Raw genomic sequence first — 20,918 nt, 5'->3', positions numbered from 1 at the left:
TAGATAGATAGATAGATAGATAGATAGATAGATAGATAGATAGATAGATAGATAGATAGATAGATCTCTGTCTCATTAATCATTCAGCTGCCGTATATTCAGTATTGTGTCAATGAAATTACATTTTCAATGCGTTGACAAATGTATTTGTTTGTTTGGATTAAAGAGAAGTGCAAATCTCAGTGGGATCAAGTGATATTTTTCTTATCACATTTTATATGAAAACACAAATTCCTTTTGAAAACAACCCGAAAACCAATAGAGATTACAAAGCAAGTCGGGCTCATAATTACTTTGCAGATTATGCAAATGAAAAACAATGTCTTCCGTAATTATGCATATGAACTCTCGGAACTAAACAGCCAACAAATGCAGCTGTTGCCAGACAAGATGGTGCAAGAACACTTTAACAGATAGGGCTAATTTAAGACATTTACATCCCAGCACAGAAGAGGAGCGCAGCATCAAACCCTTTTAACATCAGCTCACAAGATGCATTGTTTTAGCATATTTGTAATTTGATGTAACTCTAATAGCTAAAACACTAAACCATATATTTCTGAAAACTAACAAAAGAGATAATGTACTTGGAAAAGTACACCAGTAATCTGTGTTTTTTACAGCTTTGAAAAAAATATATAGTATAGACTGAAAGCAAAATTGTTGTAGAAACTACTTTCAGTCAGAAATTACTTTACAATTAAAGAGAAACTTCATAAAAAGTAAAATACTAAATATGAAATTCTAAAGTAACATTGCAGTGATATTTCTTTGTAAAAATACTCAGTTATATTATTTTAGTCAGTATTTGCATTGTACTAATGTCATCTGTATCAAAATACTTCAGCAATTTAAGACTTCAGCACAAGTCAAGTTGATAAATTGAAGAAATGCAACACATTATATTTAATTTCAATTAAGTAATTTCAGAAGCTTTCACATATAATTTAAGGTAACATGCCTTTAATTGTTAAAAGATTCCTTAGATTGGGTATCTCTATATTAAAGGAGAAAAATACATTTGTACTTATTTACTTTTAAGCCTCTCTTAGGTAAACTACCATCCAATCTTTCTAATTCGCTAACATTTCACATAAATAATCAACACACTAGGTTTTGTTCCTGTATTCGCTTAACAGTCCCAAGGGTATTGTCAGAACTTGGCAAACATGCTTTTACCTTATATGCTCCTATAGGGCTTGGAAGGACCTGCAAAATCAACTTAATCTTGACACACTTCCGACTCTGAGTACTTTTAAACATCTTCTGTACAACGTCTTAAAGTATACCTGTAATAGCTTTTTATGATCTGACCTGTTTTATAAATGGTGGTTTTGTAATTTTGTGGTATAGTTTTCTGTGATTTTGTGTGCTGCCATCTTGACTAGGTCTCACTGGAAGAAGAGACAGTACTGTCTCAGTGTGATCTCCTGGCTAAATAAAGGAAATAAAATAAATGAACTAATATTTTGTTGTAAAAATACAAATACTGCCAAATTACATTTATTTACAGAGCACTGAAAAAGTTACATTTGAGGAATAATTTAAGTAACACACTAAAAATGAAACCTGAAACTTTCAAGTAAAAAATCTACAGTAATATTTTCTTGTAAAACATACTTTAATAATCTCGAACAATAAAAAATAAAACTTTTGCTAATGTTAGTTATACAGTTTTAATAAAGTAAGTTTTTATATATGCTAGTTATAGTGTTAATAATGCTCATAACCAACCCAGCAGGCACAGGACGTTAACATGTTATCAGATTGACATTTTACACCAATGTCATGGAGACGTCGCATTTTGTTTGGAATTAAAAATCGGGTTGACATCAGAACCCAACTGTCCAACGTCCAACAAAAAATCAACCAAATATTACTGTTTAATGATGTGACAGCTTGACATTATGTAAAAACACAATAATATTTAACTTAATGGTGTGTTTTTGACAGTCCACTGATAGGGTCAGTATTAATGAATACTAATTCAAAAATTGATGAAATACAGCAAAATATATTATATTTCCAGATGACCATTTTTACAAACTTTCTGAATTTCACAAATTATTAAAAGTAAAATGCTTTGAATTATTAAAAAACAGTTACTAAAAAATTAAATTCAAAATAGCAACATTTTCTAGCAAACAAACTCCAAAAGATCCAAACTTTGGATTTGTTTGTGGCATAAAAATATTTTAAATCAAAAAATCTAAAAGGAAAAAAGCAGAAATGAATGTCTGATGATCAAGTATTGATAAAAGTGTTATAAAATCATCCCTGCTCTTCACACTAACGGCAGTCTCATTGACAGATCACCCTGTCATGTGCTATTTTGGCTAATTATCTACCATTTAAATACCAAAGTTGAAATATCCCTCTCCATCAGACTGGGGGTGTTATCATTTGGGTCGAGCCAGAAGCAAAAGACAGTCCCTAATCACACAGGATGGCCTAAGATCATGTCGTCTGTTTCTAATGACCCTGCGCTCACGTCAAAGCCATTACTCTCCCACTGACACTGGCACATCAGCCGCCGTAATTGGACTAAATGGTGAACTATGAGGGAACATTACACATGGCTCTTTATTAATTTGCTCAGCAGAGTTTTCGCGCTGGTAATTATCGGACAACGGCGGATGAAAGATGGCAGCTGACTGACTGACTGACTGTTGCAACTTGGGCTAGAGAGTCAATGAAAAAAGGAGAAATGTGGATGGCGGAAGTGATGACGTCTCTCAAAAGCCTTTGCTCTTGTGTTTTTTTGAGTAATCTTAACAATAATCTTAACAAGCATCATCATTTATGATCAAATGAGTTGAAAAAACATAATTCTTAAGTTCTTTTAGGACAACTTAATTGCTTTATGTTAAATCCATTTAAATTTGTAAAAACTTTTAAGTTAACTTTATCGATTTGTGTTGGGACAACATGAAGAAACTGTGTGGAACCCTGCATTTTTTTTTACAATGTATTACTACTAATAATAATAATACTAATTATCATTATCACCCTCATCACTGTTATGGTCAAACATCTCTATCTAGCTTGTGTTTACATTGAAAAACAAAAGATAAGAAGCATGTTGGATAGGAAAGACGCATTCTGTCTGAGCGACCCCTTATCCATACACAGTGACTTAAAGACTTGTCAATCTGATGGCACTGACATGTACATTGACACAGATATTTATTTTTGACTGATGAACTAAGGGGAGACTTGGTTTTGTTGTTTTGAGAAATCCACTTACAGTTTTTCAAATTTCAAGTATAATGATAATTCATTACATTTTATAAAGTGCTTTTTCTGGACACTTAAAGCACTTTACACATTGGGGGGAATCTTCTCTTCCACCATCAGTGTGCAGCATCCACCTTGATGATGTGATGGCAGCCATATTGTGCCAGACCACACCAGCTAATTGGTGGAGAGGAGACAGAGTGATGAAGCCAATTATAATATGGGGATGGTTAGAGGCCGTAATTAACTGAGTCCAGTGGGCAAATTTGGCCAGGAAAAAGGGGTTAAACCCCTACTCTTCTTCGAAGGATATTTTTAATGACCACAGAGAGACAGGACCTTGGTTTAACGTCTCAATCTGAAAGACGGTGCTCACTGAGCAGTAAAGAGTCCCCATCAATATACTGGGGTGTTAGGACCCACAACAGACCGCAGGTTGAGTGCCCCCTGCTGGCCTCACTAACACCACTTCCAGCAGCAACCTAGCTTTCCCATATGGTCTCTCATCCAACTGACCGAGTGCAGCCCTGCTTAGCCCTGCAGCCCTGCCTAGCTTAGGTGCTTAAGCTGGATTTATACTTTTGCCTGGCGCCACATCGCACATCTCCGCTGACTGCACACGCACCTCATGAAACGGAAGAGGCTTTAATACTTGACACGTTCGCCATTGTAATATTCTTTAAAATGACAGGGGGTGGTATATAAAGAAACTGACCGTGAAGACGGATAAACAGAGAAGTAGAAATTACGTAGACGCAACTACGTCATATCATTAATATCATTCAATATTTTTATACAAATTTTTAAAATTAATTTTATAAATTATTTAAATGATTATAAGGATTTATTTGAGAGGCACACGCAGGGAGTGGAGGTGTGCGATGCATCACCAGGTGAAAATAGAAATCCAGCTTAAGGTAGAGACCATATTTATGAAACGCTTTGAGTGTATGGCCATACACGATGAATGCGCTATACAAATACACATTACATTACACTACATTACATTACACTGTGACGACCCCTGATAATTGATGGGACTAAGCTGAAGGAGAATGACTAAATGAATAAAAATCTCAAATTTTGTATTGTTTTCTGTTTTAATAGTGTAGGAAGACAGATTTTTAGTAGTAGAACTTGTAATAAGCTTTATGATCATGATCATCATCATCAACATTATCATCATTATTATTAAATAATTGAAGAGTTCAGATGCAAAAACCTCCAAGTGCCATCTGAAATTTCTTTAGAAAATGAACATGTTTATCAACCTCCTTTGTTTATGTTGAGATATTTAACTTTAAAGTACAAGAAAATGACCACAAAAGTGATATTAATGAATATACACACAGGAGCCTGATAAAAATGCTCTTTTAGAGGAAAATTTCAAATGTCATTTAGAGGTTTTTACATCTAAACTCTTCACTTATATTAATATTTAAGTAGGAGCAGTGCTATTAGTACTAGCAATAATAATAATAAAAACAATAAGGATAACAATAATAACATATAACTTTTGAGGTAGAAAAACGGCATTAAACATCAATTGTTAACTCGAATTTTGTTTTAACAGTGTACATAAACTTTGAATGTTGTAGCTAAAACAAAAAAAGAATGAAAGAAATGGTTAAGTTAATAAATGCATTTATCATCAGTTGTTGAGAAATAGAAGAAATGTGTACAAATATTTTACAGTGCACTAAAAAACATTAAGGAAAAATAATAAACTGATAAATAAATGAATACATTTTACACATAATTTAATGTAGCATGCTTTGAATCATCAAATGTGAAATGTGATCATATATATATATATATATATATATATATATATATATATATATATATATATATATATATATATATATATATATATATACACTGTAGTTTAATATAAATGTGACATTTTGAACCATTCAGTCATTCATTCATTCATTCATTCATTTTCTTTTGCGCCTAGTCCCTTTATTAATCTGGGGTCGCTGCAGAATGAACCACCAACTTATCCAGCATATTTTTGTTAAGCAGCGGGTGCTCTTCCAGCTGCAACCCATCACTGGGGGACATCCATACACACTCATACACTATGGTCAATTTTAACATACCCAATTCACCGATACCACATGTCTTTGGACTGTGGGGGAAACTGGAGCACCCAGAGGAAACCCATGTGAACACAGGCAAAACATGTAAACGCCACACAGAAATGCCAACTGACTCAGCCGAGGCTTGAACCAGTGACCTTCTTGCTGTGAGGCGAAGGTGCTACCCACTGCGTCACAGGGTCATCAAAATCTTGAACTAGAAACACTATATTCATTAATCTCTCTGGACTTTATTTTAGCAGTAAAAGTCAAGCTGGAGTCAAAGCTGAAACAAACGCTTTAGAAAATAGTTAAAGAAATACATTTCAGCTTAAATACATTTCAGGACTAAATACTAAACATTACACGTGACCCTTTATTAATTTGCTCAACAGAGTTTTCACTCTGGTAATTATCAGACAGCGGTGGATAAAAGATAACTGACTGCTGCAACTTGAGTTTGAGAGTCAATAAAAAAAAAAGCAAAAATGCGGACGGCGGAAGCGATGACGTTTCTCAAAGGCCGAAGGGAGAGCGAGCCTTTGCTCTCGTGTTTTCATTTATCGTAAGAAAAGAGCGATATGATCTTTCAGATACACCTGTCATTTTGTCTTTCTTCTTGAAGAAACGGAGGCTCTGGCGGGACCTGTGTCTCGCTTTTCTCTGCGGGCTTAAGAGATGTCAGCGGTGAAGGAATTGATTTTGTTAAAGCGTTTGAGCCGCGAGCTAGCAGGGGGTCTTCGGTGTGGAGGTGGTTTCATTGGTGGGGCTGGATTCACAAATGCACCTGACTGTGTGTTTGGGCTTGAGGGAGATGAGAGGGAGGCCCTCTTGGAGGAGGAAGAAGAAAGTTTCTGCAAGTTATGGTGTTTTTATCTTTGTTTTAACGGTCAAGTTCACTTGTTCTTCTTTACCCTTGAATATACCTAGTCAGGTGGAAATGACCTGTTTGTGGAGCTCTTTGAGTTATTTTAGTATCTCTGATGTACTTTTGTAGTTTTCTTTTTATATTTAGAGCCAGATATTTCATGTATCTACTAGTGAAAAAATATGTTTAATGTTTTGAAGGACGTATCTTCTGCCCACAAATTAAAAACAGTAGTATTGTGAATTATTTACATTACATTAAACCATTTAGCAGATGCTTTTGGCATCCAGCGATTTAACAGGAAGAGGCAATACACACAAGAAATCCTAGTTATACAAAGTAATTGGTTTGTGTTCAAAGAATTTAGTGCTAGTATAAGAGTGCTCAACTTTTTCTTTTTGAGAGAGAAAGCGATAGAAGATGTTTTTACATGTGGTTTGTCAAGCCCACTCACCAATGAGAAGCACACTTCATAAATAAAAAAAAAAGTGTTTGCGGCGGTTAATGTGTGAGTGAGATAAACGAGTGTGTTTTCTGCAGGTGGTTTGTTAATCCCACTCACCTGTGAAGTGGTTTTTACATTTAGAATAACTGTTTTTGTATATTAAAGTGTCATTTATTTATGCTATATATTTACTTTTGGTTTATATTAGTACATCAACTTATTCAAGTATTTGATCAATAATTTCGCCTGCAGCTAGCTGTCTGCCACTCTCACATGGTCGCCAACTGAAGCTAAGCAGGGCTGTGCCTGGTCAATACCTGGATGGAAGACTACATGGTAAAGCTAGGTTGCTGCCGGAATTGGTTTTAGTGAGGCCAGCAGGGGGCACTCAACCTGTGGTCTGTGTGGGTCGTAACGCTCCAGTATAGTGAAGGGTCTCTATACTGCTCAGTGATTCTATACTGCGCCGCCTTTCGGATGAGATGTTAAACCGAGGTCCCGACTCTCTGTGTTTGTTAAAAATCCCAGGATGTTGAAAAGAGTGGGGGTTTAACCCCAGCATCCTGGCCAAATTTGCCTTCTAACCATCCCCATATCATAATTGGTCTGCATCATTCAGGAGGATGCTGCACACTGGTGGTGGATGAGGACATTTCCCCCATTGCATAAAGCTCTTTAAGTGTCTAGAAAAGCGCTATATAAATGTAAGGATTAATTATAATCCAGTCCAGTAAAAAGTGAAGGGGACAATACACTGTCAGTGGGCGCTGTCTTTCGAATGAGACGTTAAACTGAGGTTCTGACTCTTTGTGGTCATTAAAATAACATGGCACTTCTCGTAAAGAGTAGGGTTGGCCTGATGTCCTGGCCAAAGTCCCTCAATCGGCCCTTAAGATCATGGCCTCCCAATCATCCCCATCCATCAAATTGGCTGTATCCCCCAATAGCTGGTGTGTGGTGAGCGCTCTGGTGCCATTGTCTTATGGCTGCCGTCGCATTATCCAAGTGGATGTGTCACACTGGTGGTGGTGTGGAGAGACCCCCTTCATGATTGTGAAGCGCCTTGGGTGTATGGCCATACACAATAGTTGTGCTATATAAATACACATTACATTACATTGCATTACATAATAATAATAATAATATTAAATTATTATTATGATTAATTATTTATTATTATTATTATTATTATTATTGGTATTATTATTATTGTTATAGCACTTTAGCTTAGGTCACAATTCACAATATTAACAAAACATTAACACTACTAGCTTAATAAACTACTAATTAGCTGTTTATCAATAATTTGTAAGGCGGATGTTGGGTTTAGGTTTTGGGTATAGGATTAGGGATGCAGAATAAGATTATACTTTATAACTACTAATGAACAGTTATTATCAGTTAATTTTAGGCAGGTAATGGCCACTAGTTAATAATTTAATAGCGTGAATTGTGACCTAAAATGGCAACAGCAACAATAGTAGTAGTATCATTATTATTGAATTATTTGACATCCTATTTCAGTTACATACAACACAAAAATCATTCAGTAAACAGTTATGACATTAACACAAACCGTAACATTTCTAAGCATTAAAATCATACTTCAACTGACCTTCAAACTTAAACCATATTAAATTAACAAATTAGCTAATCTAAAGCCATATTAACCATATGAACCATATTTGGTAAATCATATTAATTAACAAATTTAAAAAAACATATTCTGAACATTCGGTACATCAATTCATTTGTTAAATAGATTTAAAAAAAAAAGACCCATCTCTCAATGATATTCTTATTGATTTTATAACTTTGACAGTATTTTTCAAAAGCAACAGCCAATATATTAGTGTGTGTGCGTGTGTTAATGGTTCAGACGTGTGGGATTCTGCTGAATTAAAACTATACTAATGTACTAACAGCCACACTGCTTTTTGTATATTGCTTTGCGTTTGCTCAACGTTTCTCAGTCAGCACAAATATACAGTTTGTCAACCTCCATCTCTATATGCTTAAGTGCCAGTTTATGGTTCAAAATGCTGTCAGATGTCATATGCAAACAACAAATGGAACTTATACTGCATGCACTCTGTAATACTATTGAAAATTATGATGGTAAAGTTTACATCCATGCCTAATCTCAGATGCTCAGACAATGATTCACCGTTTATAAATATTCAAATGTTGATGTCTGGGAAGCAACAAATGTAGAGAATGTAGAGAAAATTAAACTGTAAAATATGTTTTAAAGGGGACTTGCCCCTTTTAGGATGTAAAACAAGTATGTGACGTTTCAGCTCAAAATACTACACAAATAATATTTTATAACTCTTTTAGGCTTTGATCCAAATTGTGCCATTTTGGTGACCGTTGCTTTAAATTAAAATGAGACTGTGCTCTTTTCAAAAGAGGGCAGAGCTACAAATGCGTTATGTGTCAGCATAGTGGCATATTCAAAATCAAGACTAACATATGCTAATGAGGGAGAGATCATCACTAATGGGCGGGGCTTTCCCCCTCTACAATGGAAGACTAGTTCTTACCCCCGCTACTTTCCCCTGTCCAAAGGCAGAATATTAATTAAAATGTTTCTGCAGACTGTTTTTATGAGGCGTGATTGAGAAAAAATATTTTTGCCATCAGAAGCTGAAACACAATTATGTTTAAACCTCTTATAAAAGTGTTTTTGCATAATGGTCTTGTCATAAATGGTTCAAGTTTTTTTTTTTTTTTTCAATTCAAATAAGTAGAGGCTTGGACCCAAAACAGTGTAACACACTGTACAGCACGACACATCTTAACAAGTGGATACATCACAATAGCAGTAAAACATTTAAAGTACACAAAATGCTTGCATACAGAATGCACACAAGTTTATCTGAACCCATAACTCCTGATGTCGGAGTTGAAAAATACACACGATGAGTGCCAGCAGAGATGCAGCATCCTCAGTGTGTGTGTGTGCGTTTGTGTGTGTGTGTGTGTGTGTGTGTGTGTGTGTGCGCGTTTGTGTGTGTGTGTGTGTGTGTGTGTGTGTGTGTGTGTGTGTGTGTGTGTGTGTGCGTTTGTGTGTGTGTGTGTGTGTGTGTGTGTGTGTGTGTGTGTGTGTGTGTGTGTGTGTGTGTGTGTGTGTGTGTGTGTGTGTGTGTGTGTGTGTGTGTGTGTGTGTGTGTGTGTGTGTGTGTGTGTGTGTGTGTTTAATTCGCCGAAGCATGTGTTCAGTCCTCTTGTCAATACTCATCATCGCTGGCTTGAACACCAGCAAAGAATCACAAACACCTTTTCTGTTAAACCACATACATATGCATGGAGCTAAAGCTATGCTAAAAATATTTGACAAGTATTTCTAAAAATGTTTAGCTTTGTAGCTTTATATTTGATAGATAATGAAGGGGATGATGGTTATTATTGTGACTACTACTTAGCTTATTACTTAAAATTCACTTTTATGTACAGTTAAAGTCAAAATGTTTCACCCTCCTGTGAATTTTGCTTTTCAAACATTTCCCAAATGACGTATGGCATTGCTAGGGTCAAAAGGGATAAGGGGCCTAGCCCCAAAGAAGTTGAATAACAATACAAAGGCTTTAACTGACCGTTTACACAACTGCGACAATAAATGTTCTATATTGTATGTGTTCGTCCATCCTTCTTAGGTATTTTCATGAGAATAAAGTTTGATGCTAAATGACATATCATGCAATAGTAGAATATAGCTATAAAATAATAAGCTAGATGCATTAACTCACTGTGACTTAACAATTACAGAAACAGATGTGACTGGCTATGTCAAATCTAGATAAATATGTTTAGATATCTATATCTTATCTAGAAAGCTTGTATAATTTAATTTTAATCTGAATAATTAGCATGTATTTACATTGATATGGTACACATTTTATTGATTACAGTTATTTTATTTTACCAAAACTACACTCATTTTATACTATGAAAACAAATATTAAGCCTCATCAGTAGTTAGAACTATTGAGTTTGGCAAAACAGTTGTAATATTACCTCATCAGCTTCAGCTCCTCCAAATAATGAATGAATGATGATAGTGCAGTGACAACAGTCCCACTCCCTCTTATCAGTTGAAACAGTAACTGCTTAAATACTACTTTAAAAACTGTTTAAATACAGACAAACGAGCTACGTTAAGTGGAATGCACGTGATGTACAGTATGTGGTAATTTTAAGTACCTAGATACCAAAATAAATGTCATACAACCTTTTATTATATTTTTTTATGCAACATTTTCCGAAAAGATCAGGGGCTTTTTAACAATACATTAGGAGCTTAAGCCCCCAGAGCTCCCATCGCAACGCCACTGGTAAAGACATTTTTACAGTATTTCCTATAATATTTTTTTCTTCAGGAGAAAGTCGTATGTGTTTTATTTTGGTTAGAATAAAAGCAGTTTTAATTTTTTTTAAAACAATATTATTAACCCCCTTAAGCTATATTAGTTTTCAATTGTCTACTGAACACTTTTATACAATGACTTGCCTAATTACCCTAACCTTAACCTAGTAAAGCCTTTAAATTGCACTTTAAGCTTAATACTGGTCTCTTGCAAAATATCTTGTGAAACATAGCAAAGATAAATAAATCAGTAATTAGAAATTATTGTTTAGAAATATGTTAGAAAAAATCTACTTTCTGTTGATATACAAGGGGCTAATAATTCAGGAGACTTCAGCTGTATATTGTAACTTCTAAAGGGGTGGTCCTCAGTGTATTTTTAAGGCTTGTGCTTCATTTGTAGAAAATCACGTTATTTTTTCATGTATCTTACTTTGATTATATACAGCTACTCTGCTAACATGAAAACGAATGTCATATTTCCTAGTTCTTCTGGAAGACCCGCCCTCAAGAGGCTCTGATTAGTCAGCTAACATATTATGTTGTGATTCGCAAATTGGCTCCACATCGCCATGTCCCAGCCCTACAAACACGCGCTTTTGCGCTGTGTAAACAATTTTGCTGAATCCGAAAATGAAGAGCATACAGCTGAACCTCGAGCCTTCTCTCAAAAATAAAATCGAAAAAGTGTCTTACACGCATGTGTAAGTAATATGAAATGTTCACATATCTTTTGCGAGTTTGTAATTTGAGATGTAGAATGCACGGAAAGCGTCTGCATAGAGAGACACTGCAGCGCTGCTGAAAATTGTGGCTGTTTACAGCGGTTTGACTGATAAATATGAATTTGCAGCTTAATTGTTAGCAGTGCCAAACAGCGTTTTCTGTTGTTTACATCCTTAAGTACGTCCTCACTAAAACATACTGTAAACGCTAGAAACTGTCCATATATTAGATGCATTTTAACAAATAAAGATACTTACAGGTTGTGGCTCACAATCCACAGCTTCATCGGTTGGACGAGTTTAAACCGAATCCAGCACTGAACTAGAAGACATTCTGGAAGCTTTCCTTTGTTAAATGCTAGCTATATATTTTTTTGTAATTTTCTGGAACATGATTCAAATTATTTTTTATTAGCACTTCTCTCTTTGTGTCATGTCTTTTGGAAGCCGAAATACAGAAATAGAAGTAGCTCTGTGGAAACAGCAGAATTTGGCTATCTCTGCTATAACATTAAAGCACATCTGACCAGGCCCCTTCCGTGCGTGGGGTGTATGCGTGTGGTAAATGCGCATAACCTGAAGCGTTTGTGATCTCACTAGCCAGAATGTATTTTTTTGTAGTCCCCAAACATCTTTCCCTGTAGGCTTTGCTAAGATACTTCTGTAAAAGCCAATGTCTCTGTAGCAAAGTTTGTTTGTAGGATGGGAAGAAGAAGACAGGGTCAGTGATATGAGGTAAATAATATTTTTTTTATAAATGAAAACATGACATCACTGTAGCTCTGTGTGTGCGTGTGTTCTCCCTCTTCTACTGGCTACTGCTCCTTTTCTTCTAACGATGTGAAATTCTGTCGTACGGTGCTGCGAAAACGGGCGGTAAACAAGATGGTTAGACATTTTAAAAAGTGAGCGATTGGGCCATATTTTAATTTTCTGTCCAGAGAGGTCATGTTTTGATCCTCGATTGATCCTCAACTGCAAAACTTGACCCACAAACTTTTGTTTTCAGTCTGACGCATTCTCGTGCGTATAAATTGTAGTCTATGGGGAGAAAGTGTGCCTGCAGCTTTAAGCAGAATGTCTCTATGGCCCAATCACTAGAATAAACAGGTTATTTATTATTTCTGATTGGCCCGCTGACTAGCCGCCGGGCTCTGAGCATGCTCTCCCCCCTCATTGAGTGTTTGATCATGCTTACCTCACCCTTTTCATTGAACTTTGAGCATGTTACTATATTCAGAGATGTTGTTTATAGTCACACAGCTACATTACACATCAACTAAAGTTATAATATGATATCGTAGTGGACCACCCCTGTAACATTTGGTGTAACAGTCTAATTGTCAAAAAAGTCACACTTTGGTTGTAATTTTTGGTCTGTATGCTGCACCAGAGTTTTGTCTGATTTTAAAACACATTCATCTGGTTTTAAAATAAACACGTCTCTGTCTGCGACGGCTCTGACGCGAGGCTTTTGTTTCTAGCTAATGGCCCGTGATAAAACCATCACGAAACTATTCAATGCGATCCTCAATCTGTTGTCTTTTCATCTTCGCGCAGCTGTTTTTGACAAATTCAAGATTTCCAGACCCAGATGCACCGCAAATCTCACACATGAGCATAATACGTCAAAAAGCTCCTAACGAAGCATTGTCAGATGCCGGTATATAAAGCTGATCTGATTCGCTTTTTTTTTTTTCTTCTCCTTTTGCAGGATGCATCCATCGCTCATCGCTTCCACATTATGAGAGAGAAGCATCCAGAAAGGTTTAACAGCAGGTACCGCTCTCTCTTTTTCTATCTGTGTTTTTGCACCAAACACTTGAGCAACGCTGCATCTTAACTCATACTGTTTTGAATGTGGTGTCTGTCTGATGGGCTTACAGTCAGTTAATGCTCTTTCTCCATTCAGATGTGTATTTGAGGCTCCCAAATTGATTTTAAATACTCCTAAATTAGATGATTGAGTCACTGAATTGTTATGGGTCTAAAAAGCATAGTCACCTAGATAAAATAATAAAAAAACAAATGATGAAATATTGTTTTGAGGTCATAACCTTCAAGATTATAGAGACTTAATAGATATTGTTATTATAATTAATATATAATTATATGCAGCATGATCAATATCACACAAGTAGCAGTGCAATATATCTGTATATAAGCACACTATGATTCAACCTTGGTAATGTGAGATGTGCCAATACAGTATATGTAGTCTGTCTTGCCATGAAATAGCCATACTTTGCTGATGTGGCAACAAACTATACATATAGCCTAATTAACTGGGAAGGGATGCACATAACTGGTAAACAAGTGTGCATTCAGGTGTATGTGATTAAAATAAAAATTGCGCACTAGATATGGCACTAGAGAAGAATTTTTTCTTTCCATTAATTAATTTGGATATAAAGGATGCAGAACATACGTAGACTCATGCAACTTTGTCAATGATGCATTTTCATACTTGTGGTTTGGAGGAAGAATGTAAAATAAAGTGTGTGCAGGGACAGAGTTGCAGTCCCACTCGCAAACTGTAGTCTGGTGCGTGGCTCAGGTGAACTCCAGGATGGTTCATGTTACTCTAAATTACTGAAGTGAGGCTCTAATAATCATTTATGGTCAAATGGTGTATTTAGGTGTTTAATCACTGACTTTTGACACGTTTAACTGGCAACTTCAACAGAAAATGACCCCCTTCTTGTTTATTTGAACTTTTACATTGCATTCATGATGAATAGAAGCATGTGCCGCCTACTGTTATCATCCTGAAAACAGTCCAAAGGTGAAAAAGTCCAAAGGTCAAACTGTTAAGCCAGGATTGAGCCAAATGTCAAAGCACTAGCTTTGCAACAGCTGATCGCATGGTCCCGCAAATATGACATGTAATCAGGTATACAGTCAAGCCCGCAATTATTCATATCCCTTCCCAATTCTGACTTAAAGGTTTTGTTCAAATTTAAATAAAACCTTAGAAAAAAATTTCCACAATGATGCCTCTTGTAGATCATCTTATTGTACAACAAGCCTGTGTCATTACTGGTAAAAACAAAAAAACAAAACCTTGCACTCCACAAAAAGTGAAGAACCTGGCAGCTTCCTCTGTACAGTCAGCGGTGTTCTCTGTGATCTGAGAAGTGGCTTCATTTGTCTGATTATTACGACTAAAAAATATACAAGCAACAAGAAACCGTGTGATCAGGATGTTAAAAAACAAAAAAACAACTCTCAGATCTCCAACAACACTGCTGTCTCTAACCAGGAGGCAGGTATTCGTCACTTTTTGGGACCCTTGACACATTTCTATGATAAAATGCTATTTGCAGTGCATCTCTGTATTTGCATGTGTTTTGTGAATTTATGTCCAAGTGTTTTGTCAAACTAATGAAGATGTTATTGTTTTTCTACTTGCACATGTCTTCTTTAATCCAGGCTTATTGGAGATATGTGCCCGGGGCTATATGTTTGAGAACCGCAATACAGTATATGTGCGTAGGGCTGCGCATGCTTGCAGTTTTTGTTTTCACAAATCCACTGGAGGCCGCAAATCTCAAAAACGCTATTCAGGCACATTTTCTCATACGTGCAATTTGTCGTTAATCCACCAGAGGCCATTTTGTACAAAGTTCTGCCAATATCAACATCCGGCCAACTTATACATAATATAACAGCTTGATATAGACTCACCCACAACAAGGTTATTATAGTTAACAAAAACAAACGAAAAAACAAAAACTAGAATTGAAAAATCATTTTTGTTAACTGAAATAAAAATAAAAACGAGAGTTTAAAAAAAAAAAAAAAAACTAGAACTAACAGAAACATTATTGTGTATATCCAAAACTAACTGAAGCTAACTAAAATTATAGCAAAAATGTCCTTCGTTTTGGTCTTTGTAATTGTATTTAATACAGAATGTATTCCTTTTAGAAGTAAATCTATTTAATATGTAAACATACTGTAAGCCTTTTTAGAAGTAAATCTATTTGCTTCGCGCTGCAGGTGTTTGACCTGTACGGCACCTCAGAGTCTGTAATCCTGACGCCATTGGCCAGATCAAGCCGATTCTCCTTCAGTCATCTTTGCTGTTGCTCCAGCAACAAAAAACAATGGCTGGACATGACATCAACATGTTGACAATATTAAATACGACCTAAGCTGATCTTCTATGTGAACGGTTGAACTAGTTCACCAAATCAAACTGAATCATTTGAAACAATTCACATCTCCAGTAATGTTAAGCACCTATCCACAAACTACTCACGTTGTATCATGCCTAATTTCCCCCTCTGACTCGAGATAAACCAATAGTTTTTCAGTTATTAGATCAGTTCATTAAATCAGATATGAGAAGTGGTGAACTGATAATACTGTGCATGCGTGATTCAGCAGGTGGTGAACTGAACACAAACAGTACATGACAGCCTGCTGTGACTGAACTAAACTCCACTACTCTTGAACAACTGCTGCACGGGTAAACCGAGGGCTTAAATAAGAGGATCTGGCGATAGCTAAGTGTTTTTCGTAACAGAAAGTCATAAGAAAATTTAAAGAAGTGTCAAAAAATGTGGCCTATATGGTTGAGTTTTTATTATACAATATTTATTCTGATCATTTTGAATCAACAACAAATATCCTAATTTGTAAAAAAATATAAACTAATACTGAAAGTAATGAAAACTAAACTAAAATAAAGCAATGTCAAAAAAAAAAAACAAAAAAAAAACTAGTAATTACATTGATCCACCATCCTCCTTCCCTAAACCCAACCGATAGTGTTTTCATAAGCAAACTATGAGTGAAAAGCCTTTATGCCACATGTGTACCACAAATTTACACAGTTTTTTTGTTTCGATCAACTGTTTCTGGAAGCATTCTTTGCCGGGCTCAAACCCTGTCCACTCCACTCTGCGACAAACTACTAAGCAAACTGGAGGTTTTTATTTTTATTTATTATTTTTTTTTAATTGACCATACATTCCATATGGAGATGAGTGATCAGCGATATAACATGAAAATGGAACAGAAGTTTTCGATTGTGTCATTTTGCACACTAAATTCAGCCATATGTAAACATTTCGGTGTTCTCAATCATGTAGCCCTGGGCACATATTCCCAATCAACCTGTGTTGTTTTTCTTAACTTGCAGCACATTTGTGCTCTTTCGGCCACCATATAGACTTCTATTGGAGTAACTTAGTTGACAAAAGCTTACTTATATATTTGCAAACATAGATTTATTTGATAAAATCCTGCTCATTTAGGACCAGCAGCCTTTTATTAAGCATGGAGCAACAGATGTAGGTGCTCCTTTGTGCTGGAGTGTTTTATTCTGTGCTGAAAGGATCTGAGTGATGTGGAACATCTGTGATTCGCCCACAATGTGTGCACCTTCTAATGATGAGCAAATTTGAAATCTATGCTCCCATTAATATTTCATGTCCCAATAAGTCAGTACGAACGCAGGCGAGTAATTGGTCGGGTAATTGAATTTGCTTGGGTAGTTTGACATCATTTTTCCATCACCGAGATGACACAAGACCTTCAGGAGAGTCTTTTAATAATCAAATGATAATTATACTCTGTACGTGAGATCCTATATTTCAGACCTGGCGCGCGGATAACATTTTAATTTTAGGAATTATGATCGGTCAGGAGTCAGAAGACACAAATGCCTTTGTTTATAGGACTCTGCTGATGTTGATTTAGATCTGTGTGGATTTATGTGGATTTATTATGTGTGGATTTATAAAACAAGCATGTGTACAGGAGCTTTTTTATACCATGGTGCCTTTTGAATAATGATTAAGATATTTTAAGAAAATTATACCATCTGTTATTTGAGTTCGATAAATAATTCACATGAGAGAATGGGTTTAGATCTCTCTATTTCATAGTATCTTTTCTCACTTAATAATGTATGATCATAGTTAGGAAAGTATTGCAGATTTTTTTTTCTTGAATTTTTATAGGAACCTTTGTCCTTTACAAATATGTAGCTGTTTTAATATATCATCATATTAGTGAAGTGAAGGCTGTGATATCTCGTTCACATTTAAAGGCGCTTGATTTTTTTTAATATATATATATATGTTGAAGCACCATAGCCTTTTCCAGTTTAATAGGTCATTTTGTATGTATATATTTATATTAGCATTTATAATTTATTATTATAAACTATTATTTATATTTTAATAGGTTATTTTTAAATTCATAAACTTTTAGCATTTTGTTAGATAAATAAAGTAAATACCACAAATTGCAGTGAAATCAGTGTTAAAGGGCCATGAAACCCCCTGTCTCAGCAAGTTGTTTTAACACCTCTAGTTTGAAAAAAGTCTGGAAAGTGGATGAGTCCAGCTTTGTTTAGGTGAGTGTCGAGTGGCACAAGAGGGAAGGATTTGCATGAAAAGGGAAGTTTTCGGTTCGAGCGTGCACTGATTTTCAGAGGCAAAACAACACACAGATGGAGGGGAGAAAGACAGTATATTTGTTTACATGGACATCAGTAATTAATTTATTTGCCAAATTCTTAATTTGTCGATTTTAACTGCAATTTGGCACTTTTACTGTCATTCAGAAACATTTCCTGCATGCCTCCTGTGACAAAGGAGATATTGGATAGGAGAAACTGCCAGAAGAATCTTGTTTTAAAGGAATGTAATTACCACACACCATATGGGAGTAACTTAGATGCACTTGGTAGGGAGTGTCAGAAAGCTGTGTGTATAGACTATCCTGTCACAAAATGCGATGAAAATCCTACACAATGGTAATAGTTTGATTAAGGTGTTTAAATGTTTACATTTGGAGATCAGCATTTACACCGGATTCTTCAGTCCATATTACTGTAGTGATATTAACATACTGTAAACTGCCATCTGAATAAACATAAACAAAGAACATTGATCGCACACTTACCAAATCCTAATACACAGGACAATCAACACAAACTGGAACCACAACTTTTTTTTTTTTTTTAAAGGAGACGACAAAACCGGAATTCACTATTTCCAGATTTAAAAACCTCTCGGTTAAAAATGTTCCTTACAAACGTATTTTGTTGCATGTTAGCGGACCACTGTAATCCACACGCAAGTCCAGCTGTGCTCTCATAGGCAGGCATCTCTCTGTCATCTGAACATTGTAATAGGTAAAAACACGTGCTGATGGTTCGAACCAAGTCTTTCTAGGAAATTAATGATGGAAGCTCAAAGAAGTCAAGTTGTACCCGCCAGTAGACAGCCAGTCTAGACACTGGAGTTTACACAAGGATCTCATTGCTGTGACATAGCTTTAAAATTTATTTTCAAACCAGAAGAACGAATTTGCTCAAAATAACGCAAAAACAACCAGTTTTCACCTGTTAGGCTATTGTATTTGTCCTAATAGTGTTTTTAGCGTGGGGCATATTTATGACTTTCAACATCTCAAAAAATTACCCTTTAAGTCAGGCATGTCCAAACTCTGTCCTGGAGGGCTGGTGTCCTGCAAAGTTTAGTTCCAACCCCAATCAGACACACCTAGCTAGCTAATCAAGCTCTTACTAGGCTTTCTAGAAACATCCTTGCAGGTGTCTTGAGGCAAGTTGGAGCTAAAATTTACAGGACCCCAGCCCTCCTGGACCGAGTTTGGATACCCCTGCTTTAAGTAATCAAACATAACATATCATTAACATATGAGTGCTTACTTTTTCCCTATTATTGTACGTTTATATCTCACAGATTTGACTTTTATTTTCTTAATTGCAAGTTTGCTAGTTATAAACTTAATGTTAAGGCCAAAAGTCACTATTTTAATTGATAAGCTTTGGTGAGAAATAAGAATTGTGAGTCATAACTGCAAGAAGGTTCAGTTAAAGAATCCCTATTATGGGTTTTGAAAATGACCTTCTATGCAGTGTGTAATATAACTCTAAGTGAAGTGAAATATCCAGCTAAGGCTTAAACCTGACAGTGCACCATGTTTAAAACTATTGATTCACCTATAAAAGAGTCGACTCAGAGTGGTTTAAATGAGTCGTTGGAGTAACCATTCTTTAGCGGCGTGACATAGATACGGACCTCAAGACCCGCCCATTTGTTGCACGTGCAGACCCGGGAAAATCGAAGACCGCCCACAAACACTGTAGAAAGTAAAAGAGGAAGACATATACTGGATCCCGGTTGAATCATGTCGTGAAGCCACTGTGCTCTGAAGTGTGAGGAAAAGTTAATGTTATTTTCTCTACCCAAAGATGAGGCTGTGAAGAATCAGTGGTTGAAGTTTATTTTTACAAAAATACCTCAGCATTATAGCCCCAGCCTTGTGCTGTGCTCCCCTCATTTTTCTGACGAGTGCTTCAGCAATCTAAATGCTTAAAGCGGGGGACTCTTTACTTACTTCTTTTTTTGCTTTTTTTCCTTCAATCCTTCATCTCTTTCTTTACTTTTTCCCCTTCTTTACCTTCCTTCCTTCCATCCTTTCCTTCTTTCTTTCTTTCTTTCTTTCTTTCTTTCTTTCTTTCTTTCATTGTTTTTACGTCTTTACTTCTTTCTTTTCTTCCTTCATTTTTTCTTTATTTTTTCTTTCTTTCCTTCTTTCCGTCTTTGCTTCTTTCTTTCTTTCTTTCTTTCTTTCTTCTTTACTTATTTTTTTTTTGCTTTTTTCCTTCAATCCTATATCTCTTTTACTTTTTCCCTTCTTTAACTTCCTTCGTTCCTTCCTTTGTTCCTTCCTTCCTTCCTTCCTTCCATTCTTTCTTTCTTTATTTTCCTTCCTTCCTTCTTTCTTTCTTTCTTTCTTTCTTTCTTATTTCCTTCTTACTTTCTTTATTTCTTTCTTTTTTCTTTCTTTCTTTTTCCTTTCTTCCTTTCTTTTTCTTCCTTTACTTCTTCCTTCCTTCCTTCTTTCCTTCCTTCCTTCCTTCATTCCTTCCTTCCTTAATTTCTTTCTTTACTTTCATTTTTTCTTTCTCTTTTTATACTTCATTCTAGCAAGTAAATCAAATAAATCATGTTCTTATCCTGTGAGAGTCCATGGGCAAAAGTTTGCATTCTCCTTAATACCATTGCATTAAAATTAGCATTTTTTTATTTTGCAACATTTTTTGTGGCTGTTTTCTCTGTGCAACTTTTCCACTCCACATGTTTTCCCCCCAGTTCACACCCCCTGTTATTGTATGTCATTGCATTGACCTTAGCGACGTCGC

General features: G+C 35.7%; 1 protein-coding gene across 1 annotated transcript in view; it reads left to right on the top strand.

Moving 5' to 3' along the window:
- The window catches only part of dgkb (diacylglycerol kinase, beta), a 111,558-nt gene that overhangs the window by 40,145 nt on the left and 50,495 nt on the right, over positions 1-20,918 (top strand). Inside the window, exon 19 of the mRNA XM_073923876.1 lies at positions 13,443-13,507. Coding sequence (XP_073779977.1) covers positions 13,443-13,507 — 65 coding nt within the window. The remainder of the gene's footprint in view (positions 1-13,442; positions 13,508-20,918) is intronic.

This window comes from Danio rerio, chromosome 15, assembly GCF_049306965.1.
Source record: "Danio rerio strain Tuebingen ecotype United States chromosome 15, GRCz12tu, whole genome shotgun sequence".
Lineage (NCBI taxonomy): Eukaryota > Metazoa > Chordata > Actinopteri > Cypriniformes > Danionidae > Danio > Danio rerio.
This window is presented reverse-complemented; position numbering and strand designations above follow the sequence as displayed.